This window comes from Chaetura pelagica, unplaced genomic scaffold (genome assembly GCF_000747805.2).
Source record: "Chaetura pelagica isolate M959 unplaced genomic scaffold, ChaPel_1.0 scaffold612, whole genome shotgun sequence".
Classification (NCBI taxonomy): domain Eukaryota; kingdom Metazoa; phylum Chordata; class Aves; order Apodiformes; family Apodidae; genus Chaetura; species Chaetura pelagica.
In genome coordinates this window covers 174,992-200,334 of record NW_009952448.1, presented here as the reverse complement: position 1 = coordinate 200,334, position 25,343 = coordinate 174,992, and the positions used below count along the sequence as shown (strand labels likewise).

The 25,343-nt window shown below is 49.5% G+C and overlaps 1 protein-coding gene across 1 annotated transcript in view; it reads left to right on the top strand.

The window, feature by feature from the left end:
• The window catches only part of MAP4 (microtubule-associated protein 4), a 105,503-nt gene that overhangs the window by 78,462 nt on the left and 1,698 nt on the right, over window positions 1–25,343 (top strand). Inside the window, exons 13-21 of the mRNA XM_010008547.1 lie at window positions 5,115–5,215; window positions 6,160–6,372; window positions 7,789–7,966; window positions 11,887–11,946; window positions 12,110–12,432; window positions 14,734–14,862; window positions 16,329–16,421; window positions 21,222–21,303; window positions 23,219–23,331. Coding sequence (XP_010006849.1) covers window positions 5,115–5,215; window positions 6,160–6,372; window positions 7,789–7,966; window positions 11,887–11,946; window positions 12,110–12,432; window positions 14,734–14,862; window positions 16,329–16,421; window positions 21,222–21,303; window positions 23,219–23,331 — 1,292 coding nt within the window. The remainder of the gene's footprint in view (window positions 1–5,114; window positions 5,216–6,159; window positions 6,373–7,788; window positions 7,967–11,886; window positions 11,947–12,109; window positions 12,433–14,733; window positions 14,863–16,328; window positions 16,422–21,221; window positions 21,304–23,218; window positions 23,332–25,343) is intronic.

Sequence of the window (25,343 nt, the reverse complement as noted above, 5' to 3'; positions counted from 1 at the left end):
GGAAGAGTGTTGTCTCCTTTTATAACAAGCAGCTGAAGCTTCATTTGAGTGTCAGTTTTGGCAGAGATCATCTCATTTTTGTTTATTCTGAAAAGTCACCACCACGTATTTGTCAGGACTCTTGTTCCCTCCATCTCCAGCTGTATCTGAGCACCACGTGGTCTTGTTTGCTGGGGCCTTCACCCAGCACTGGCAAACATCTCATTCCTGGGGACAAATTTATTCTTAAAATATGCTTTTTAACTTGTTGTTGGTTCTAATGTGCCTTGGCCAAGCGGGACACGAGGTGTGTGGTGGGGGCACAGCCTGGGAAGCATAAGGGGATTGGGCCACTGGGCATGGCCAACACCAGGAAGCCCCTGAGGCTTCAACCAGCAAGAGGGTTCAAACTGGGGGGTGGGGTTTTTTTCCCAGTTAATTATAACAACGCTGAATTTGAACAGATTTTTATATGAGAAGACAACTGTCTGACATCTGCCAGTGTCACACTGGAACATGCAGCAGATGAGAGGGAAACCTTGTCAAGGAGAACATTGCCATGATCTTGGGTATGCAGGAGAGCTGTCACTAGCTTTTTTCCCCAGAATCTAAGCCTGTTTTCTCTAAAATCAGCTAGAGGCAGAGAAGTACTATAAATATGAAGTAACCAGAGCTCAGAGTTGGGCCACCCTGGGGTCTCTCCTCCACACAGCATGTCAGGAATCCAACCATCCCTCCTTGGACTGGCTGGAGCCTGTCTGAAGGACACTTGGTATGGCTGTGATGGGAGATGAAAGCACCACTCAGCAAGTTTGCTCTTTCATAACTTGATATCTGTAAAACCTCAAACAAAATTCTGGAGTTTGAGGGATTAGTTGTTCTTGTGGAGTCATTTGTTTTCTCTGGTGCACTTAGATGTGAATAATTTCGTTCAGTGTCGCTCTTGGAACTTGTGACGCGGTGGTGCCTCGTGGTGCTGGGAACAGGCACATGGAGTCATGGAATCTATAATTCTGATTCCAACCAGATCATACTTCTGGTTGGAAAAGGCCTTTAAGATCATGGAGTCCAGCCCTGCCAAGGCCAGCCCTGCCCCATGTCCCTCAGCACCATCTCCAGGGCTTGGAAACCCCTCCAGGGATGGGGACTCCCCCCCTGCCTGGGCCAGGCCCTGACAACCCTTGGCAGGCAGGAATTGTTCCCCAGATCCAACCTCCACCTCCCCTGGCACAACTTGAGGCCGGTTCCTCTTGTCCCATCCCTTGTTCCTGGGGAGCAGAGCCCGACCCCCCTGGCTCCAACCTCCTCTCAGGCAGCTGCAGAGCCAGCAGGTCTCCCCTCAGCCTCCTTTGCTCCAGGCTGGACCCCCCCAGCTCCCTCAGCTGCTCCTGCTCACACTTGTGCTCCAGCCCCTTCCCCAGCTCCCTTGCCCTTCTCTGGACACGCTCCAGCCCCTCCACGTCCTCCTTGTCCTGAGGGGCCCAGACCTGAGCCCAGCATTCCAGTGCCCAGCACAAGGGACAAACCAGTCTGATTTTCACCATTAGAAGCATCATTAGTGAGTAACAAGCGCTGAGCTGGAGGTGCAGTGAGTAGCAGCAAGGAGGACAGCTCTGATGGCAGGGTTATGCCTTTGAGTTCCTCAGTGGAAGATGCCAGATTGGAATGTCCTTCCCTGTCTCCTTCAAGCCCCTTTCCCCCGGCAGTAACTCAACCCTGGTGCTGACTCAGCCCAGCTGAATCTTCTCCATCAGCGCCTGCCGGGAGGAGCCGACGAGCAGCCGGGCTGGGGGCAGAGCAGCAGCCCCTGCCAGAGCTCCCAACAAAATGGCTTTGACATCTCCTTCAGAGGCTCGTTGCCGTGCTTGGGGGAACAAGCAAACTGAAAAGTCTCCTAAAGAATTCTTGCAGACTAATGAACAAATGTGATTAAGCTTTGGCAGCTTGTCCCAGTATTCCCTGGAACCAGGCAATCTTCCCAGGCAGTGCCCTGCTCTGGGTGGCACAGGCCCCTCCTCATTAAACAATGCATGACAGCAAAAGGGTTGTTGCACAAATTGAGGCAGCACCAAGCACGAGTATCCTCCTGCAGTCCCTCGGGGTTGGGTGCAGGGTCGTGTTCCCCCTGGGGTCAGAGCCTGGGACAGATGGATCCTGGATAGCATCCCTGTGGCTCCTGAAATAGGGAAGTTCCCTTCCCAGCTCTCCTGGGCTCACTGATACTATTCTTCATAGATGCAGGTTGCTTAACTGCTGTCCTGCAGTGCAGCTCCACCAGCCTGGTGAGGCTGCATTTCTGGTTTACACTTTTAAAAATAAATATCCTCTTTGTTATGTTGAACTTTAATATACTCTGGTAATTTCCTGTGTTGAGGTTATTCACTCAGATTCCTTGGTTAGTAGCCTGTATTGGATTAAGTAACACAAAATAACATGAAATCCATGATGTTAGTTCAGAAACCTGGGAGCTGCTGGAGTTTAAATCCTGAAGTTGAGTTTTTTTGAGGAGCCTCCTTGGGTTTCCTCAACAGATGAACTCAGGTTGATGCTGGGATGTGAGAGGTTTCATGTTGCTGCTGAATTAGCTGAAGTAATAACAACATGAAAGGTAACTTCCAGAGGGTGGAAAGTCACCTTGATATCCAAGATACTTGAGGCTGATAGGATTCAAAATAAAGCCATTCCCAGGCGTGGAGTCCTGGGAGCAGAGAGCAGGGAATGGACAGAAGGTCCTTATTCAGCAACGGGACCCATTGGCAACTGCTCTTTCTGCTGTTGCTGTAGATAAAACTGGCAAATTAAATGAGGGAGGGTGTAAAGGTTTATTGAAATGCTGTGGAGAAAACTGGGACAGAGGAGCCTGTGTAGATGAGCTAAAAAAAAATGAAAATGGGCTTTTTAGGTGAACATGAATGATTCTTCAGCATTTTGCATTAGGAAGTGTCCAGCCTGTGCATTTCACTCCTTGCTTTTCTTTGCAAGTCTTTTTATATGCCTAGGACATGAAACCCAAAATGTTTAGTATGACCTGGGGGCCCAGTGGCTGGGAAGGGGCCAGTGCAATGCAAGGCAGAGCAGGTTGCAGACCGTGCCCTGGAGTCAGCAAAAGAAACAAACCCCCCAAACCCCCCAGGCTCCGAGCAGCACCAGGGCAGGCAAAGGCACCGCTTTACTGCACTTGTTTCCAGCACTGGTGTTTGTACCAGAACTGAACTGACCCTTGAGACTCTCCCTTCAAGACCAACCAGCAAGGAAGTGTGCAACAGAAATAGTGATTTTCAAACGATGTGGAAGATCAGCCTTTTCTCTGTTGGAATTGTTGGGCTGTTGGGGGGCCCTTGGCGTGTGCCGCAGCCTGGCAGTCTGTGCTGTTGGTGCAGAACATCCCCCACAGACACACTGGGTTTTAATCCCCAGATGACAAGGGAAAATGAGTGCATTTGTGGGGGGTTGGTTGTGCCATATCCTTCATGAAATTCCAGTGCCACAGGAGCTGCAGTGGAAGGCTCAGGGCAGTGCTGTGTCTGCAGCACCACGGAGAGTGGGTGGTTTAAAAGCTGTTTATAGGGAAATAACAGGTTGCCCAGGGAAGCTGTGGCTGCCCCATCCCTGGCAGTGCTGAAGGGCAGGTTGGATGGGGCTTGGAGCAGCCTGGGCTGCTGGGAGGTGTCCCTGCCCATGCAGGAGAGTTGGATCTGGATGAGCTTTAAGGTCCCTTCCTACCCAAACCACTCTATGGTGCTATGAAATTGCTCCTTGTGTGTCTCCCTGTGCAAAGCACCGTGGCAGCTCCATAGATTCACTGGATTTAGGGAGAAAACTTGGTGACGCTGCTACTAAAGACCCAGCACAAGGGCCAGCAATGTGCCCTTGTGGCCAAGAAGGCCTGTGGCCTCCTGGGGGGCATCAAGAAGAGTGTGGCCATCAGGTCAAGGATGTTCTCCTGCCCCTCTGCTCAGACCTGGTGGGGACACATCTGGACAACTGGGTCCAGTTCTAGGTTCCCTAGTTCCAGAAGGACAAGGAGCCACTGGAGAGAGTCCAGCCCAGGGCACTGAGATGCTGAAGGGACTGGAGCATCTGCCTGTGAGGAAGGGCTGGGAGAGCTGGGGCTGCTCAGAGGAGACTGAGGGGGGATCTCATCAATCCTTATGAATATCTTAAGGGGTGGGTGTCAGAAGGAGGGGGCCAGATGCTTCTCAGGGGTGTCCAGTGACAGGACAAGGGGCAGTGGGCACAAACTGGAGCACAGGAGGTCCAACCTAAACATAAGAGAAAACTTCTTTACTATGAGAGTGACAGAGCCCTGGGACAGGCTGCCCAGAGAGGCTGTGGAGTCTCCTTCTCTGGAGACATTCAAAACCCATCTGGACATGTTCCTCTGGGATTTACTGTAGGTGACCCTGCTCTAGCAGGGGGGTTGGACTAGATGGTCTCCAGAGGTCCCTTCCAACACTGACCACTGTGAATCTGTGTCACAAAGTAATGTTTTGTTCCGTTGTTTGCTCTGGAGGGCAGTAGTTTTCCTTCTGTGAAACACAGGGAGCAGCAGCACCACGGGGTGGTTTCCACACTAACGAGGGTCTGTGTGATCCACCACCTTAGGACCAGATTCCCACATTCCCCCTTTCCTGTGCCACTTTTCCCAGGAATCCTCCCTGCTTGCAGGGAGCTGCAGCACCTGGATGTGGGTAGGAGAAAGGTCCAGAGAAAGAAACAGCCCTGATGGTAGAAGCAGGTCAAAAACAGTGCCCTGCTTCAGGACAAGTAATTATAACACCTGCAGGAGATCAGAACTTCACCATTAACATCCCAACAATGTATTTGAATAACTTGGAAGATGGGAAGCTTTGCTATTTTAATTAAACCAGGGGTTTCCTTCATCTGCTCTCTATTTTCCTGCTGGAATAACAGGAGGAATGGGATGCTGATGGCAGCTGGATGAGCTGTCCTGTTACAGGGAAAATCTTCTTATAGATGTTCTGACTTGGGGAAGATCTTCTAGGAACAGCCCATCTGTAACTGACTCAGTTCTGGCTCCTCCTGCCACTATGTTGAATAGCAGTGAACTAAGTATATTCTTTTCTTTTGAAGTTCAGACCTAAGAAGTCTCCCTTCATTTTTTTGCTTCCCAGGAAAACCAGAAGAGACCAAACCAGCTGAAGCCGTGACAGGGAACGATATCACAGCACCTCCCAACAAAGAGCTTCCTCCCAGCCCTGAGAAGAAGACAAAGGTAGGTGTCATTTCACCTTCAGCCTCCTCACTTCTGGGGCTTTCCATTTGCCAGCTTTTCTGCTTCCCAAGCTGTGCCAACACTAGTTCTGTTTTCTGAGCTGCTGTTTGTGAGCTGTTCGACTGAAACAAAGACACCCAGTTGTCAGGCTGCAAACAAACAACTCAGCTTGTGGCAAATGGGATTGAAAGTAGATTTTAAAGCTTTATTTAAATTAATTCCCTGGTTGGTATTGGTGGTGTGGAAGTAGTAAACATGGATGGTAACAGTTCTGCCACACTGATGCTCTCCTAGTTGTTTAGGATACATTAATTTGCATTGCAGTTAGCACTCAGAGATCTCTCTCAGGGTCTAATACTCTTATTTAGGGCCATTTAGGGCACAGGAGAGAGACCTGCTTTCAGAAGCTGGCAGCAAAACCCATCCCCAAATTCTCAAAGCAGTGGTAAAGGGGGGAGATTCTTGTCCCCCTGAAGGCAGCGGATGTGCCACCCTGGGGTCATCCCAGGAGGATTTAGAGCCTGCATCCCCTGCGTGCGTGTCACTGGGAAGCAGTGTCCTGTGTGCTCCATTACTAATCCCAGCTTTAGAAGCAATTCCTCCTGGTGCTTTAGATGTCTCTGGAATAAACCCTGAGGTCTGGGAATGAGTGGCCCCCCTGGGCCAGGGGCAGCCCCACTTCTGCTGCTTCGCTTGGGTCTTTCTCTTACGCTCAGAAAACAGAAAGCTAATTATTATTTTTCAGTTGCTGTTGGTTTCATTTAAAACACCAGTTTTATGTTCTTGCAGCTCAATGTTTTGGTTTACAATGCGCTATTTATTTTTGGTTGTTGTTGTTGTGTTTTTTTTGTTTGTTTTTTTTTGTGTTTTGTTGTTGGTTTGGTTTTTTGTCGTCGTCGTTTTCTTTTCCTCCTGGACTTGGCTTGTTTTGACCACCCGTAAAGCCTGCTGCCACCACACCATCTCCAAAGCCTGCAGCACCGAAAGCCAGGCCCCTGGCCACCACCAGCCCCAAGAGGCCAGCCTCTGCCACGCCTGGTGGCCCAAACAAAAAACCCACCAGCCCTACTACAGGTCCTACTCCAGCCACTCCCAAGCGCCCAGCCACCAGCACCACCCGGCCCTCCTCCCTCACTCCAAAAGAGACTAAACCAAAGGTAAGAAACTGCCCCTCTGTGTGTGGGGGGGGAGCTCCCAGACCTTATCTACTCGTTTACTGCCCTCAGAGTCAAAACATCCTTCTAGTGGGAGTCAGGAGAAGGTCAGGAATGTGATTCCCTGGGTTTGGAGAGCTGAACCATCATCAGGAGCAGGTTCCAGTGACCCACCTGTGTGGCACCAGACCTCAGGGGTATCATTGTGTCAGGGCAGAGGAGGACATGAAACTTAACTGTATTGCCACAACTGTCACGAAATAACTCCTTATTTCTTTCCATGACTAAAGGAGGAGGGGTTTTAAAATACAGATCTTTAGATGACAAACACAAATAACCTGAATGCAGACAAGAGTGTTGGAAAACCAAGCAGAGTCCTTGGATATTCATATTGAGGGCTGGACTCAACCAGTCTGAACACCTCAGTGTTTCCCACTGACTCTCTGGCTTCATAAAAACTGTTGGAAAATAACTGAGCATCCACTTCTGTGCTGAGGAAATACTGAAGATTTTCTCCGGTAAGAGAAAATTTGAGGGCAATTCTTAGTGTTACATCTTCAAGCTGAGCAGGGTGACCAGGGGGATTGTTAACAATGGGAAACGCCCCTTGAATTTTCCCTGTGTTAATTTATTATGTGGCAGAAGAATTCAGATTGGAAAGGGAAGGTTAGAATCTGCTTCAGAAGCTTTTGATGTTTGAATGCTAGTGTTTCTACTACACATTTCAGCTTAAGTAACTGCATTTTAGTGTCTTTTAAAGCTAATTAAATAGAAATAACAAAGAGTATGAAAGCACAGGTATAAATCTGTCCTCCTGTGAACCAATATCTCAGTGTTAAGTTTTTGCATGATTCTGGATCCCTTTTTGATGAAATCCAAATCTCATTAGTTTCCATACATTAACTCAGTACTTAAAGACTTAAGAGATCAGTGTACAGAGTTACCAGGAACGTCCATGAAGTAGCTTTCCAAGTGTGCAGTGAAACATGGACACTGAATTCTTAGGTCCACTGTGTTTTTGTAAGTGCTTTCTTAACTTGGGAATAATTTCCGGGCATGAAGGAAAGAAATCTCTCCCAGAAGTGTTGCTTGTGGTCTGACACTCTCCATTTGGTTCAGAAATCACAAGCTGGCTCACACCTGAAATGGCCTCCACAGGTCTGGATGAACTGAAATGCTCAGCAGGGTCTGTGCTCTGTGTCCTGCACTGCAGAGTCAGTTGCCTCTGCATGTGACATTTTATACAGATATTATATATCCACTTAATTGTATCTGGAATCTTCTGCAGTGCCACGTGTCAGCAATGCCCAGCTGATGCCTTGAAGGATTGAAACCATTTATTTTAGGCTTTTTGTTGGCCAGCACCTTGAAGGGACCACCAGTGCACCAGTGCCTCTGATGCAGCCTGTTTGTTCCCAGGTTGCAGATGCGAAGCCCACCGAGAAGAGGACCTCCCTCTCCAAGCCCCCATCAGCTGCCTCTTCCAGACCTGCTGCCAGGAGCACCCCTGCCACTCCCAAGACAACAGCACCATCACCAGTCACTGCACCTGCTGCTGCAAAAAATACTGCTGCTTCTCCTCCCAAGAGGCCAACGTGTGAGTTCAGCTCTCTCTTTCTAAGCAGCTGCAAGGTTCTGTTTTGAGTAGCACTGTTGGGTCACCTCGTGGCTTTCTGACAGATTCCAGCACCCTGATGGCTCTTCCCTGTGGTTAGGTCATCCCATGGCCCGAGTAGTTTATTAAAATTAGTCTCCTAATTAACAAGCTGCCAATCTTCAGGATCAAAAGAAGGAAAAAAAACCAACAAAACAAAACAGGCTGGGAGAGCTGGGGTGTTCAGCCTGGAGAAGAGAAGGCTCCAGGGAGACCTGAGAGCAGCTTCCAGTGCCTGAAGGGGCTCCAGGAAAGCTGGGGAGGGACTTGGGACAAGGGCAGGGAGTGAGAGGATGAGGGGGAATGGATTAGAACTGGAAGAAGGGAGATATAGGTCAGACATGAGGAGGAAATTTTTCACTGTGAGGGTGGGGAGAGCCTGGCCCAGGTTGCCCAGGGAAGCTGTGGCTGCCCCATCCCTGGCAGTGTTCAAAGGCAGGTTGGATGGGGCTTGGAGCAACCTGGTCTGGTGAGAGGTGTCCCTGCCCATGGCAGGGGGTTGGATCTAGATGATCTTGAAGGTCCTTTTCAATCCAAACCATTCTGTGATTCTTTGAAAACCTTGAAATGTAGTCACATAAGAGGAGCTGCAGCTGCTGTTAACTAGTACTTCTGAGAGGTCAGCCAGGAGTTGGCTTGAAGCTTGGTGCTTGCTGAAATATCAGCCCTTTTAATTCAAGACAAGACAGGACCCTGTGCCAAGGCACCAAGACTGTAGGCCAGACTTTTTTCCCTCCAGAGCTTCCTCTTCCAAAACCAAATCTGAATGGCCTGCAAAGATGAGCTCTGTGTGATGCAGAGTTAATACAATTACTGAACACGCTTGAGTTAGGAGAAAGGGTGCTACTACCTCTGTGTTTTGCCATAGCAACAGTCAGAATAAACACTAAAACCAGTTCAAAACTCAGGAAAAGCAAATCTTCAGAAGAGCACTTGAAGCACCCAGGCTAGTGCATCTGAGACACAAAAAAGGTTGAGCAGAAGGGGAGTTTTTTCACTCTTGCAGGAAGGATTTGGAGCTGAAATCACAGCAGCTTTATCAGAAAACTGTATCCCACTGTTGCCAAAGAGGGAACTTCCCATGAGTTTAACACAGCAGGAAACATGAGCAGTATATTAGCATCTTGCAGACACCCTTTTTACTCCTTTTAATGGAGCTTGAGTGATTTAATGTCAGATAAAAATATAGTTCAATTCTCTCAAGGCTTTTCAAATGACTAGGCCTCACTGGCAGGATTTGCCAATGAACATGTAACACCAATAAGAGGTGTTGGTGGCTTTGTTGTGTGAGTCCTAAAGCAGGAGTTCATAACTCATCTCTCCCAAAAGAACAGAAGTGTTTGAGCTGTGCTGGAATCCTTTGGGCTAAATGCACATTTCGTGCCGTGTGCTCTGGGGGAAAACACCTTCCATCCTGTGCAGAGGAAGTGCTGCACTTTGCAAGAGCCCCATGTCTTGACTGACCCTGTGGACATCCTCGTAGCATGAATTTTGTGTGGTCTTTTATGCAAACTGTAGCCCAGAATGCTGAGTATGTTTTAATGAGTGCAGTTAATTTCTCCTTCCAGAATGGAGACACAAAGAAAGAAGTGTTTTCTGGTGCCATTTGAAAAGAGATGGAGTCGGCGATGCAGAGATGCAGGAGGGTTGTTCCAGGAGGCAGGATGTACAGAGGGAAGGGGCTGCTGCAGCAGCCAGGGGGGTGGGACCCTGCCAAGGCACAGGGAGAGATGAGGTCAGCTGGAGAACCTCCATCAGGAGTGAAAGCAGTTTTGTCTGGTGCTGGAAATGCATGGGAAGAGCCATGGCTGGTAAAAGAGGGACTCCTGCTTGGGATGGGGAGAAAGCAAGAGCGTGAGGGAGGACAGAGAGATGGCTTGTGTTCAGAGAAACATGGAATGGTTTGGATTGGAAGGGATCTTGAAAATCACCCAGTCCCACCCCTGCATGGGCAGGGACACCTCCCACCAGCCCAGGCTGCTCCAAGCCCCATCCAACCTGCCCTTCAACACTGCCAGGGATGGGGCAGCCACAGCTTCCCTGGGCAACCCGGGCCAGGGTCTCACCACCCTCACAGCACAGAATTTCCTCCTCATGTCTAATCTAAATGTTCCCTCTGACAGTTTAAACCATTAAATGATACAGCTTCACTTTTTCAGTTATCAAATGTCAGGCATTTTCTCAACTAAACAGGAGCCACAGGCTGTGTGGTGCTTGATGTATTATTTGATGTTTGTGTCTGTACAAGACCACCTCTCTGTCTTTCAGACCAGAAACAGACCAAAGTCTTGGACTGTCATTATTTTCCCAGCAGCTTTAGCATTCTGCAGGTTGTTCAACATCACGTGCTATTAACACAGCCAAAAGTGTTCCAGCTTTTGCCTCCCCACTCACATGAGCAGCAATAACATCTCTTTAGAAATGGAATTACATATTAGTCCTCTTGTCTTTATACCAAACTGAGTCTGTTTTGTCCATACAGATTTCCCAGTTAGAGTTGTGGTCTCAAGGAATGATTTAGGTTGGTTTGACAGGGCCTTTTTTGAAGTGTTTGATATTAATTATAGATCTATCCTTTAGGCCTTATTAAATTACCCAAATGTGTTTGATCTCATTAGCTGGTATCTTATCTCTGGTGTTTAATTGAATGCTTTTAGCAATGTCTGGATGGAATGATCCAGGCTAACTTGGCCTGTAGCTATCTGCCTCTGTTGCTTGCTCTTTCCCATACTGCCATTCCATAAAATACCCTGCCAGCTACTTGGATTTATCTAAAAACCTAAACACTGTTAGTGGAAATTAAATACTAGAAGATGGAGGTTTTCATAATTTCTATCTTAGAATTTTTTTCCATTTGGTGTTTGTTCCCAGTGTTGCCTTCCTTGGGCTGTTGAAACGAGGCAGGTTTCAGCCCAAGTTGTCCATCACTGAGAGAAAGAAACCCTAGAATTTAATTATCTTCAAAATAAGGTTCTGCCTAGATTTTTCAGCCTGTGATTTTTTCCTTGATCAACTTCGTGTTTGGTTTTATTCTGCTTTGAGAACTCCAGTTCCTGCCTCAGCCTGTGCTCTGTGTGCAGTGTAATCAGGTCATGATCATTGGGCTTTGCCCCGCGGGAGGTTCAGTTTAGTGATCGATGGTTGGTTTTATACAATTGTAACAGGGACCAAAATATGTGCAAGAACTGCTGTGCCAGACAACTGGCATTGGTTAGAACTGATCCAGCAATAATACCAAGGTTATAGATGGACAAATGTGGGTTTGCTTTTGCTATTTAGTAAATAAAAGAGCTGGGTTTTTGTTTTGGGGGCTTTTGTTTGTTTGTTTGTTTTGAAGAAATTAAATCGGGAGGGGATTAAAATAATGTTAGTAAGTGGTGTCATCTTTATTCAGTGAAGTAGGTTGTCTGTCCTGTGAGTGTTAGTACATTGTTTCTGTTGCCAGAAGAAAACTGATGCTGTGACTAATGTAACTGCATTTGGTGGTGAAACACAGAAGCTACAGGCTTGAAGACAGTAGGTAAATAAAAAACACAACAAAAAACCAAGCCCCAAACCTTACTGCATGTGTTGCAGCATTGAATGCTGATCCCTTTGGTGAGTTGATCCTTTTGCTGGAAAATGTGAGGCTGTTTTGCTGTGGGGCTCAGGCAGGTGTCCAGACGGAGCAGTTAGTTCTGGAGATGTTTCATTTCCAGCAGCACGTTAGAAATTGGGACTGTGGGTAAGGAGGCGCACGGGTGTGTGAGGAGCTGCAGAGAGCTCCTGAGGCTCCAGGGGAAGCTGTGCTGGGACTCCAGCCTTCTCACCTGTGCCAACTGGCTCCCCCTCAGCAGCACTAACTGCTCTGCTCTCCTGGGCAGCTATCAAGACCGACGCGAAGCCTGCGGATGCCAAGAAGACCTCAGCAAAGTCACCATCAGGTAACTTTGTTCCTCTTCCATCTACATCAAATCCTCCTTGTCCTGGGGCTGTGTTTATTAAGCAGATCCCACTCTATGTCTTTAGGAGACTGAGGACGTTGGTGTAAATGGCCTCTGACCCATCTTTTTTCCCCCTCTTCCCTTATCACTGTGATCACTGTAGCAGAGCTGAGCCGCCCCAAGAGCGCTGCTGGAAATGCAGTCAAAAGTAGCACGACCACAACTTCCACCACCACCTCCAGCTCTCCTGCTTTACCTGCAGCAGCCAAAAGTCTTCCCAAACCCAAGCCTGCTGCGACCAAACCCACCACGACCTCAACCACCACAACGGATGCTAAAAAAACCACCACTAAGGCTCCCAGCAAGGCCAGCGCAGCTCCCAAGCCGCTCCGCCCCACCAGCAGCGTTTCTGCTCCGGATCTGAAAAATGTACGTTCCAAAATCGGATCAACAGACAATATTAAACACCAGCCTGGTGGAGGAAAGGTAAGTTTCTTCAGACTTGGTCACAACGTGCACTTTGGTACAGTAGCTCTAAAGCCTCAGGGGTGCTCTTGGCTAATTTTGGTGCTATACCCTCACTGCTCCTCGTGCGCGCGCTGCCGAGCTGCTCCTTGGGTTCCTGGTTTGTGCACAAGGCATTAACAAGGCAGTGCTCGTGGTATACAGAAGGAATCCACCTGAAGAGCCTTCCTGGTGTTTGCTGGCCTGTGTGCAGGAATTCAGAACTCTTGGTTCTGTTTTTCTGTTGTACATCCTGCCATAGAAACTAGTTGGTACTGAAACCACAAAAGCTGGTCTGTGTTCCAAAGTTTTGCCTTGGAACAGAGGAATTGAGTTTGCTGAATGGAACAGGAGGTGGAACAATGCACTGTGATGCAGGAAATCTGGATTCAGGAGCACATTCTGCAGCACCTTTCCCAGATCTAGGAACAGGGACCCTGTTCAACTCCTCAGGCTAAAGCTGAAATTAAGTGGATCTACTTACACTGCTCTTTGGATAATCTGAGGTGGCCTCAAGGAAAGAACAGGGTAGAGCTAAAGGAGCTGTAGAGAAAGTGTGTCCTTAGAGCTTGAGGCTCTCCATCAGGGCTTAAATTACAGTTTCACTGTGAATGTAAATGATAAAGGTTTAGGGGTGCACCTGTAGCCCTCTTCTGAGGGCTTCAGTGGGGTTGTGGCTGTGCATAATGATGCCAAGTGTGCTGGAGCTGGTGTGTGTGGCAGGTGCAGGCAGGTGGCTGAGCAGCCTGCCTGCCAGCACAGCCCTTTAATTGCCACAAAGTGGAACAAATCTGCCCACTTTGCTGCAGGTCTGCAGCAGTGGGGAGCTCCACAGATCCCTTGATTCTGATGCCAACAGAGCACATTTCATGCTGGGAGCCTTCACTTCCTCTCAGGAAGATGAAAAGCAAGGACACTCCTGGGCTGTGGTGCTGTGTGTCAGTCAGCAGCCACACGCCAGGGGTCTGCTTCAGAGCTAAGAGTGTCCCAGCTGTGCAGGGTCACAGTGCAGAGAGAGCTTCAAGGTCTAGGGGACAGAAGCTTCCACTCCCCAAAACAAGAGTTTCTGGAAATGAACAAACCAAGTCAGCTGAAAAATTCTTGAGGCAAGCAGGAGGGTGATCCTTCCATCTACTGTGTGTTGTAGCTTGACACCAAAGAGCAGCTCAGAAAGCTTCTGCCCTTTGGTCAGAAAGGGCACAGAGATTGTTCTGGTATTTTAAATCTGCACTGGGGTTCTGAGGATTGCAGAACTTTTCAGCTTGCAGGGTTAATGTGTCAGTTTAAGTGAAATTATGTTTATATTTAATTGTACTGTCCTTTATTTTCCAAATATTTTCATAGAGTTAGAATCACAGAATCATAGAATGCCAGGTTGGGAGGGACCTCAAGGATCATCTGGTCCAACCTTGTTAAGTTGCTAAGTCCTAACAATTGTACTTTTAAGAAAATAGTCCTTGTGGCCTGATTTATGATGAGATGTTTTTAGAATCAGAAAATGCTGCAGCAGTGCTGGGTTTCTTTGTTTACTGTTCTGTTGCTGGTAGGTTAGTGAAATACAGGATTTAGTCTGACCTCCAAAAAAATTCAAGTTCTGCTGCCCTTGCCTGGATCTAGATTAGATGGATATTCTCAGGTAGTTGCTTATTTATTTTTTTTCTAAAACCCTGTACATTTGCATTTGGTTTTCTGCTTATCTGGATTAACCAGGTCCTAACCAGGTCCACCAGCATTTGATGAGTTAAAAACTAAGTCAGTGGTTGATCTCAAAGTCTGAGTCAGATCAGTGTGTGGGTGTGAAAGCAGAAATGGCAGCAGAGCTCAAGGACCAAAACCCATCAGCCAGTGGGTGTGTTTGCTTCTGTGTGATGTCCTCCCTGGGAAGGAGGTGATCTGAAGGGTTTCTGAAAGAGATGGGGTTTATTTTTTTGGCAGAGTTATAATGTACTGAGGTCACCTGGAGACCTGCCATCGTGACCATTGGGGAAACAGTGAGGTACCAGTGAAGGGCACCTGTGAACTTCTTGAGAAATGGAGAACTTAATTATTGCTTTATGACCCCAGGGTGCCTGTTCCAGCCCGTGTCCCAGTGATGTTGCTTCTCCTCCACCCCCTTAGTTCTGTCATTCCTGGGCTTGAGACTTTGCCTGAGGATCACAGCACATCAGGAGTTCTCCTGGGTCATCTGTGCCACCAGGTTTCTCTGGGTAGCTGGTGTTCCCTTAATCTCCTGCCCACACTTTTGCTGTTGCTGGTTGAAATCATCCATTTGTCTCCATCTAGGGGAAAATAGAGAAAAAGCCAGAGTCAGCTGCTGCTGCCCGAAAGCCTGAACCCAGTGCAGTCTCTAAAATGGCTACTGCTAAAACAACTGTATCAAAAGAGAGTGCCCCAAAACAACCCAATGGGAAAGTGAGTTCATTTCAGACTTTTCTCTGTGGGAGATGAAGGAAAACATTTCTATTTGGAGTCACTTTCCCTTCTCTTCAGCTCTTCTGCTTTCTCCTGTCAGTGTCACTGTTCCTTGCACAGACACTTTTCCAGTTCTTTTGTGTAAACCCTGAGATACTCTCAGTTCCACACACTCAGCCATCACTGCTGTAGGTGCCTTTTCCATGTCTGCTGTCACTGTAGATGTTTCCCTTTTCACTTCTGGGTAGATGGGCCTGACATTGGGTCAGAGGTTTCCCTTCCAGCCAGTTCTTCATACACGGCGCTGCTTTGGAACTGGGAAGAGACAGCTTTAGTGGATATTCACAGAATATTAAGGGCTTTGTGTTTTTCCTGCAGTTCTTCCCCCCCAGCTGTAGCCACCTAACTGTGCACGAGGTGCTCCCCGTGCAGGGGGTCCCTCCAAAGCTGTTGTGACACGGGATCGCAGCACGCGGGGACGGGCAGTGAGGCAGGAGTGCTGCAGGTCTGGCTTAATTCCCATTTTACCCTTCATTGCTCATGAATGGACAGAGTCTCTGTGCCTCTTGAGAAGTCAGTAAACCACCATAAACCATTGCAGTACATTTTCAGAGCTGCTGTTGCACTGAATCCGGTCTTTCTGAACTGGCCAAGGAGCTTTTGGAAACCGGCTCAAGTGAGAATGTTCTGGTGATTCCTTTTGTGCTTCAAATTCATCACCCCTTTCTAGAAGGTTCCTTAGTTACAGCTTCTGCCACGTTTTGTGCTCTGTTGAATTAACTCCCAGACTAAACACGTGTTGTAACTAACCTCTGTGAACACGGGCCTGTCACTAATGCCCTTGCTGCCCTGGTGAGTAAAAGCTCACTCCTTAGCATCTCCTTCTGCAGCTTGAAAAAGCCCAAGTCATTTTAGCTTAAAGGAGGAACAGTCTCACTGCCATAACTCATCTGATGAAATCCAACTGCAGGTTTGACAGCCTTCACCAGCAGAATTGTTGCTCAGACCAGGCTTTACTGCCCAGAGGTTCTGAAGAGCATTACCCAGGACAGAGGGACACCGAGCACAGACCCAGAGCTGGTGACAGCCTTGTTGGGAGTGTTGGCCCCATGGCTTTGGCCTGTGGTTCTCCCTGCTCTGGGGCAGCTCTCACCAGAGAGCTCCTGGGAAGCTCCACAGGGGCCAGGGAGGAGCCCAGCCCTTGGCTGATGCCAACCCAGGAGGGCCTGGAGGAGCCATCTCCCCGCAGTGCCTGCGCCCGCACTAACTCTGTCTCTGCAGCTTCTTGTTCCCCTCACTTTTTTTTCCTCACTCTCCTCCTCAGTTGCTTTCACACCTAATATGGGTTGAGTTTAACACAGCTCCTTGTACCCCACCCCGTGTTCGAGCATCCATTCCAGCCTGCTGTATGACAACTCTAACCAGTCCTCTTCCCTTGTGTTGTTTTCCATTCTGTAACGTTCCAGGTCCAGATAGTCTCCAAAAAAGCGAACTACAGCCATGTTCAGTCCAAGTGTGGTTCCAAGGACAATATTAAGCATGTCCCTGGAGGTGGGAATGTAAGTATGGGCTGTGGGCAAGCTGCCTTTCTACTAACTCCTTCTCTTGTGCCATGGATTTACTTGTCAGTCGTACAAATGCTGTGTTTCAGGCAGAAAGGTGTGGCAGTTTCAGGGCTCCTGTAAACCAGGGGCTGCTGTGTGTGTTGTTTCACGGTGCTGCAGATACACCTGACCTGTTTCTCACATGGTTTCTGTGACACTGGTGACCAAATGTAGGATGTGCACACCACTGACCCCGGGAGACAGCTCACCATGGATTCTCTCTGCAGTCAGTGGAGGCACCTCATCAGTCCTCTGACCTGTTTTAGATGTCTGATCTTTTTCAGATGAAATGAAATGTGCCCTAGAAGCACCCGGTGCTCTCTGCTGGCTGACAGAGCAGGTCTGAGTCAGATCAATTTCACCTCTTGTTTCATGAGAAGGGAGACTTCTAACAAGGAGGAGGAGAAGACTCTGGGGCTTAATCTTTGAGCTGCAATTCATTTCTACACTTAAAGGCTACTGGGTTCTCTGGCAGCAGAGTTGAGCTTATTAAACTAGAAGGTTAATCCTGTAACGTCTGTGTGCTTGGTTTGGAGAACTGGATCCTGAAAGTGTCTGACAAAAAACCCCAAGTGACTATTTAGATACTAAAGCTTTTGAACATACAACCACAGTTTGGCAGGCTTGTTTCCTGGGGGTAAAGCTGCACTTCCTGAGAAAACCCACTCTAGGCTGGTTGTGCTAGGGATGTGTTGCAGAAATAGAAAGACTGGATGGTTTCAAAAAGACACTGGAGTCCCTAAGCCCAAGGGAGTGTCTTCCATTGATATTTGACCACACCAGGTTCCTGAGGAGCCACATCCAGTGACCACATCTTGGGATGCCTCCTCTGTTCCTAGTGCCTGAGAGCCAGCAGCACAGAAGCTCCCTGTGTCCTTGCTTTGGGTAGGGGTCATGGGCCAAATACTCTGTGTTTTGGGACAAATAGTCAAAAATTCTGGGGCCAGAGTTAGTGTTGCTGTATGGTCAGTGTGTTCTGTTTGAGTTCTGGCTCAGTGGATGCAAATGCTACGTAGGACCTGCCTGTGGGGCCAACTACCCTGGCCACTTTTCCTGGGAAATACTTTTGTATTTGGCTGAACCTCTACTCTCCATGACCAGTTCTTCCTTAAGTCTTTACAAGAGGAACCAGATTTGGCTTCTTAAACTTGCTCTCTGCAGCTTGCTTGCCAAGAAGGTACAAGTCAGATGTTGAAGCTTGACTCCCCCTTGGCAGTCTCTGCTGCTCTCCTTGCCTTTCAGTTTGTGGGTTCCCACCAGGGGTGGGACTTGCCTTTCCTGTTTGGTATTTCCATGACTTGTGGAGCTCATGCAGGAGGTTTCTCAGTGCCACAGAAAGAAAACCTAGTGGAAGGGGTCTCAAACACACTTCTCCTTCATTTGAGGCCAACAGCAACATGATTTAAATGCAGGGGATATTTTCCTTGCCTGATTAACTGCATTAGTGAACTGTTCTTTTTTCTAACCAATCATCCAAGCTGTCCTGTCCTGGGGACATTCCCAGCTGTAGGGGACAAGTGTGTGCCTGCTTTCTTTCTCTCTTCTTCCACACCCTGCTTTCCCCAGTGCACTTTTTCTCCTTGCCCAACTACTGAACCTCTTTGCTTTGAGGATAGAGAATGAAGTGCTGCTTATTTACAGGTTCCAGGTGCCCCCAAAGCAGGTCCAGGCAGTGGTTCCCAGCTCCCCAGTGCCCCCAGGCAGGGCCAGTGTGAGTGGACAGTCTGGTTTCCTAGAAAAGCATTTCCTGTTCTTCATATTTGTGTCTGATCACTCCCCCTGGGGCACTGGAAGATTAGTGTCCAGTTCCAAGATGTTTTCTTGTTCAAATAGTTAACTTGATAACTTCTGATAGAAGACCTCTGTACCTCACTGCTAGTAGGGTTGTCTGGAAAGTCCATTGTTTTAGTCTCTGGCTTCAGTCAAAGCCTTCAGGAATCCTGTGGACAAGAGCTGTGGTTAGTAGCAAATTACACTTCAGCTTAAGGTTTGCTCTGGTAGGAGTGATGGATGTTCTACCAAGTGAGGTGGTTCCTAGTTGGTGGTTCCTCTCTCTCTACACAGAGATACCATCTTCTCCCCTCCAAGAGACCCAAGAAGACATGTTCAAAAGCAGTAGATATTGTTCCTAGTTGCATTACATATGCCAAAAAGTATCTAGACATAAACATAGTTAGATCTCCTGGGTAAAAGCTTGTGTTGTGCTTTAGACTTTTCCCCCCTCTCATTTTAAAGAAAGCAGCAGTAAAGAGGAAGATGTTCCAAGGTGCAGGTAGTGAATGTGTTCCTGAAGGTTTAACAAGGTGATCTGGAATGTACTGGTGTTTCTCTGCCCTTTTTTCTTGACCTGCTTAGATGGATTGGGAAGTGGGGAGAGAAAGAAAATCCAAAGAGAGATGAGGATCCCATTTCTGTATCCAGCTTTCAGATCTGAAGGTTGTTTCTGGCACCAGACTCTGAGTATTTGGCTCTATAACTTCAAGCCCAGGCCTTTAAACGTGTCTCCCACTGCAGGCTCAACACAACAACTCAAATTAGCAGAAATAAATGCACTTCCATGTAGGTAGAAATGCCTGGATTTCCAGGTGAAACCATGAGGAGTCATAACTGGCTCTGTCTGTCCTGGCTGGTAACAGCCACTCTGGGCTTAGAGCACATCCTGTGACAAATGCAGCTTCGTCCCAGCTCCAGACCAGACTCAGCAGCCATGGTCTGACCTTCCAGAGTGCCTGGGCTCACTGAGGCAGGAACATGGAACAGGCTGCACCTGCTGCTCTGCCAGTCCTGAGCACACAGGACAGCAGGGCTTTGACTCATCCCTCCCCACACACTGGGTGGACTCGTGCTTCCTGTCTTGCAAATGATCGTGATCATTCCCTGGAAGCTTTTAGAGAAAGGGAATGAATTCTTGTCACATTCAAAGAGACAAATTTTCATTTTCTCTGGGAGAGGATCAGGAGCAGAACTCTGTGCATGCAGGTGCCAGCTGGTGGTTGCTGACCCAGCTGGGAGAGGTGATTCCCTCAAAGGTTAGTACCAAAACACCCCAGATTTTTTCCCATGGAAAGTTATAACTTGCTAGGGGGTTAGACCAGAAGTTCCTTCTGGTATAAATTATCCTGAGCTTCTATGAAATGGAATTTCATGGAATTTCTCCCAATAGTTAGACAAGAATTTCATTCTGGAAGAGAGGAAATTTTCATTCACCTGGAGCTGCAGGAGGAATTCTGGTGTCAGGAAGAGGCTCCATGCAGGGCACTCAGTCCAGGGGTCAAAGATAAAACCTATTTTTAGCAATTATTGTGACTCCACCTTTGTCCCACCCCAGAGGAGACACTTCTCCCCAAATTCAAACTGATGTCCACAAACACCATGCTGGAATATTTGGCTTGTTGACTTGGAAGAAGGTAATTTACTGAGTCATGAGTGTCTCATGGCTTCACGCTGCTCACTGAAGGTTTCTGTGCCAGTGCCAAGTCACTGGTAGAATGAGGTTAAAGGAGATAATACTGGGATGGAAATGGCTTCCCCAGTCCCAGGGTTTGTCTTTGAGAGGGTTAATGGGGCAAGGGAGGGGACTGTCCCCTCTGCTCTGGTGAGTCCCCCCTGCAGGGCTGGTCCTGCTCTGGGGTCCCCAACACAGGAAGGACATGGAGCTGTTGGAGAGAGGCCAGAGGAGGCCCTAGAGATGCTGGGAGGGCTGGAGCAGCTCTGGGACAGGCTGGGAGAGTTGGGGTGTTCAGCCTGGAGAAGAGAAGGCTCCAGGGAGACCTTAGAGCACCTTCCAGTGCCTGAAGGGGCTCCAGGAAAGCTGGGGAGGGACTTGGGACAAGGGCAGGGAGGGATGGGAGCAGGGGGAAGGGTTTCCAGCTGGCAGAGGGAGCTGGAGATGAGATGGGAGGGAGAAATTGTGTGCTGTGAGGGTGGTGAGAGCCTGGCCCAGGTTGCCCAGGGAAGCTGTGGCTGCCCCATCCCTGGCAGTGTTGAAGGGCAGGTTGGATGGGGCTTGGAGCAGCCTGGGCTGCTGGGAGGTGTCCCTGCCCATGGCAGGGGGTTGGGATCTAGGTGACCTGGAAAGGTCCCTTCCAGCCCAAACCATTCTGTGTTTCTATGGTAGCTTCTTTGAGCAGTTTGTTCCATCTGGGCATTCTGATCCTTCCTGGTGTCACATTCTCAGCAGGGAGTGCAGACCCCTGTGAGGAGCCTGGCTGTGAGACATGGGTCACTCTGCATGTTGGAGATGGTAGAGAGAAAATGAACTGGTGGCTTGTCTGGCCCTACAGCAGTAGAGTAGAAGGCTGAGTAGATCCCTGACACCAGTCCTGGGGACTGTCTGGAGGTGCCCAGGCAATGACCCATGTCATCAGAGGCAGAGCCACCCCTGGGCAGGAACAGTCTGAGGAACATGGCAATGGGATCAGCTTACTTTGGTCCCTCTCCCAAGTGCTTTTTTATTCCATGAATGCTCCAGGAACTCAAGGCTGCATTTCTGGTTGCTGCTCATCTGTTACTTGTTCTGGTCTCAGCTTCTCTCTGCTCACATTAACCCCTTCTGGCTGGTGCAGACTTTTAAATAGCCCTGAAACTGCCTCCAGAGTTGGGCAAACAGTGGCTGGGAAGTTGATAGGAGAAAATAATGTGGTGGAAAAGGGGTGCAGCTCCTGAAGTGTCACCTGGTGTTTGAGGTGGCCCATTGGCCTCCAGATTTCCAGGAAACGTTTCTTTATGTTGAGTTGTTTCTTTTTGCCTCTTCAGGTGCAGATCCAGAACAAGAAAGTGGACCTTTCCAAAGTGTCCTCAAAGTGTGGCTCCAAAGCAAACATCAAACACAAGCCAGGTAGGAATTTCACCATTCCCTCATGATGTGTCTGTAGATGCTGCAAGTGGTTTATAGATAGTCCTGAGTTGTCACTGGAACAGTTGCAAGGGTTTGTTGCTTTCAGGGAGTGTTCCTGGAAATGCTGCCCAGCTTCTTAGCAAGTCCTGGTGGTTTCATCAGGGGAGAAGGGGATTAGGAGATGTGGGATTTCATCTTGCCTCTGAAGATAACCATGTGCCTCAGCCCAGTTCTCTTTTTTCCTCCTCATTTGATTTAAAAAAAACCAAACAAACAAATGAATTGGATACTTCCCAGGAGGATTCCAGGAGTCTGGAAGCTTCATCCAGTTTGGAGCACTTTGGGGCTCTCAGCACACGAGTGTTGTGAAAGGATCAAGTCACTTCCCTCCAGTTCCTCAAAGCAGATAGAAGGGTCTCCTCATCCTGCAGTTCAGCAGCAGCTCCTGGCTGGGATAAAACACTCGTGGCTCTTCCAGGACATATCCTGGGAATGCAGGAATTATTTGCTCCCCACTGAGAACACAGCAATTCCTCTGCCTGAATTCCTGCAACTCCAGGGGTTCCTCACCCAGCAAGGACCAGCCCCTGGCTCAGCTGGAGCTTGGGCAAGTCTGGAGTTCAAGGTACCAGAGGAGGTTGAGCTGCACCTTCGTAGCCTCCTAAAACATGGTCAGTTCACTGAGTTGTGCTGGACAGAAGGACATTCATCTGCCCAGGAAAACTCCTGGCACCCCAGCGTCCCTGCACGAGGGACAAAGTGCACTGACCCAAGCTGAAAAAAACAAAAACTACTCCAAGCCTGTCTTTGTCTGCTCCTGGGAGTTCCCTGCACCCTTCCTGCTAGCCTGGTAGGTTGAGAGCAGTGGAACCTTCCCAGCCAGCACCGGGCTCTGACGGCTCCTGTTGGGAGCAAAGTGCCACAGCCACGGCCTCTGCTGGGGCTCTGCAGGAACACGCTGTGCATGACAAGCACTGCCCTTCTCCAGGGCTGGGGAAAGCAGAAGACTCCATCCAAAATTATCTCTTGGCAGATGTTTTAGCTGATTTTTGTTAGACCCAACCAGCTGTTCCCATGGCTGGCTGTGCAAGAGCTTCCAGAAGTGCTGGGAACTGTTTGATGGTGGCACCAGGAGGCAAAGTTGTGCTGAGCTGTGCTCAGATGGGGTGGGGGTTTTGAAAAACTTCCTGGAACATGGACTGCATGTGCAGTCTGATACATTCATGGGAACTGCAGTAAGGAAACCTTGCTAGAAATCTGCAGTTGTTTTTCTGACCTGCATGTTCTCCAAGCACCTGAAGTGTCCATCCAGTTCCCACACTTGACTTCTCCTGCCCGCGCGGGTCAGGCTGGGGCACAGGGGCTGGGGCAGGGAGGAGTGTCAGGGATGCAGGAGGAGTGGGAAGGGAGACGAGCAAAGGAAGTTGATGAAAAGGAGCAGAACATGTCCCAGCACCAAGGATTGCACAGATGGGCTGAGCTGGCAGAGACCTTGGCAAGGGACAGGAGTGGGCAGCTGGCATCAGCCATCAGGAACACTCCAGTGAGGGCTTGGGTGGGACTGGCATTTCACACCTCCACTGGGGGATGCAGATACACCAGCAGGTCCAGGGAGGCTGCTGGCAGGAGGATCTCCTCCAGCCTGTCTGCCCACCTGAGGGCATCTCCAGGGCTTTGCCATGCAGCTCTGCTTGCTTGCAGCATTGTTTGGCCTGCCCAACTGGAGATCACCCTTGATCCTACCTTTTTTTAAACTGAACCTTAACAGCAGGTGGGCTGAGGCACTAAAGGTACCACTTGGGTCATGTCCCTCCAAAGTTCACAGAGTCCTCAGTGGGGCTGGGAAGGGGACAGACCTCAGGTGGGACCATTCTGGAGGCACTAATAAACTCACCCCTGCACAATCTTGTTCTAGGGGGAGGAGATGTTAAAATTGAGAACCAGAAGCTGAACTTCAAGGAGAAGGCCCAAGCCAAAGTGGGTTCTCTGGACAACGTGGGACACTTGCCAGCAGGAGGAACCGTGAAGGTGGGTGCAGCAAGCTCTGGCACATCAGGGGAGGGTTTAAGTTTGCTTCTTCTCCCTGTCCTGCTGTGGATGTAGTGCAGTTTCTCCCCCCCCAGCTTTTTGTAGCCATCTGCTTGTTTCTTGGACGTCTGTTGTGAACCCCAGGAGCAGGAGCTGAAAAGGAGAGAGCTGTGAACCAGCTCCATGGCGTGGGCTCCCTGCCAGGTGTTACTCAGGGGGCTTTTCTGCCCATATGCACCCATCTTCTGAGGATCTGAGAGCAGAGACCACTCCCTAAATCATAAACCCATCAGAGAAGCTCTCTGTGGCCCTTTCCCTCATTTCTTAACCCCAGTAAAGCAGGTGAGATGGCAAGAAGGCACCTTGCAGCTCTGAGGAGCAGTTTTCAGCCCGTGACTTGAACTTCTGGGCTTGACCTGTGGTGCCAGGGAATGGTGGGGATGATGTTTAGATGGTCACTAATGCTGGGACTTTTATGTGAAACGTCACTTGCTTCTTAACTGGCTGGAAGAGGAGAAAACAATCCTGTGGTCCAGCAGAACTGTTAAAATGTGACTTAGTCCTTTGCAGCAGGACAGGGAGGAGAAGAAACCCCTCCTAAACACCAGCTCTCTGAGTTGTCTCAGCATTGTTTTGTGGGAGAACTCTTGTCTGGTGGAAGGGCTTGGAGTCCAGCTGGGTTGAGCCCTTGTGGGAACTGGAAAGGAATAATCCCTGTCCAGAATAATCCCTGCAGCAGAGTCCACAAGTATGTTCAGAACATGCTCCATCACCCCCTGCAGACCAGGTCTGAGGTGACTGCAGAGAAGGTGCTGGGGACACATCAGGCCTCTCCTGTTTCCATCCCTTCATGTGAACTTCTCATGGGGCTCAGGGAAAAGCTGAAAGGAAGCAGAGAAGCTGCTGCTGTCCTGGTAGGGACCTTTCTGCCACAGGGCCTGGCTGTTCAGTTCACTGCAGTGTCTGGGCCATCTCTTGCTGCTGTTTGCTGGTAACTGGGGTTTCTACTGAAGTTCTACCATCTTGCCTGGTCAGGCTTAGTCTGGTTTTGTAATACTTTTCCCCCATCTCCAGGGTGGCTGGAGTCTCTGTCCACAACACCTTCACCCAGTACTTTTTGAGGCTCTAACATTTACCCTGGCAAAACAGAGACCAAATCTTTTCCCTGCTGCATCCCACGGGTCTCAGGCAGTGCTGTCATCGGGGCAGGTGGCACTTAGGGACTGTCACACCTGCCCAGGAGGGCTGGTTGTTCTGGCTCAGCCACCCTCTGTGGCTGTCAGGGAGGTGTGAGGACCATCCAGGTCCCTGTAGTTCCTGTGGAAGAATCTGGGTACTGGTGTTGCTGTCAGCTCAGGGGTGGGAACTTGGACCGCAGAAGAAGGCCAGTGGTTTTCCTGCTTGTGGAAAGAGGGGCTGTTCCTGGGGAGCAGAGGGGCTGTTCCCAGGGGCTGTTCCTGGGGAGCAGAGGGGCTGTTCCCAGGGGCTGTTCCTGGGGAGCAGAGGGGCTGTTCCCAGGGGCTGTTCCTGGGGAGCAGAGGGGCTGTTCCCAGGGGCTGTTCCTGGGGAGCAGAGGGGCTGTTCCCAGGGGCTGTTCCTGGGGAGCAGAGGGGCTGTTCCCAGGGGCTGTTCCTGGGGAGCAGAGGGGCTGTTCCCAGGGGCTGTTCCTGGGGAGCAGAGGGGCTGTTCCCAGGGGCTGTTCCTGGGGAGCAGAGGGGCTGTTCCCAGGGGCTGTTCCTGGGGAGCAGAGGGGCTGTTCCCAGGGGCTGTTCCTGGGGAGCAGAGGGGCTGTTCCCAGGGGCTGTTCCTGGGGAGCAGAGGGGCTGTTCCCAGGGGCTGTTCCTGGGGAGCAGAGGGGCTGTTCCCAGGGGCTGTTCCTGGGGAGCAGAGGGGCTGTTCCCAGGGGCTGTTCCTGGGGAGCAGAGGGGCTGTTCCCAGGGGCTGTTCCTGGGGAGCAGAGGGGCTGTTCCCAGGGGCTGTTCCCAGGAATCAGAGGGGCTGTTCCCAGGGGC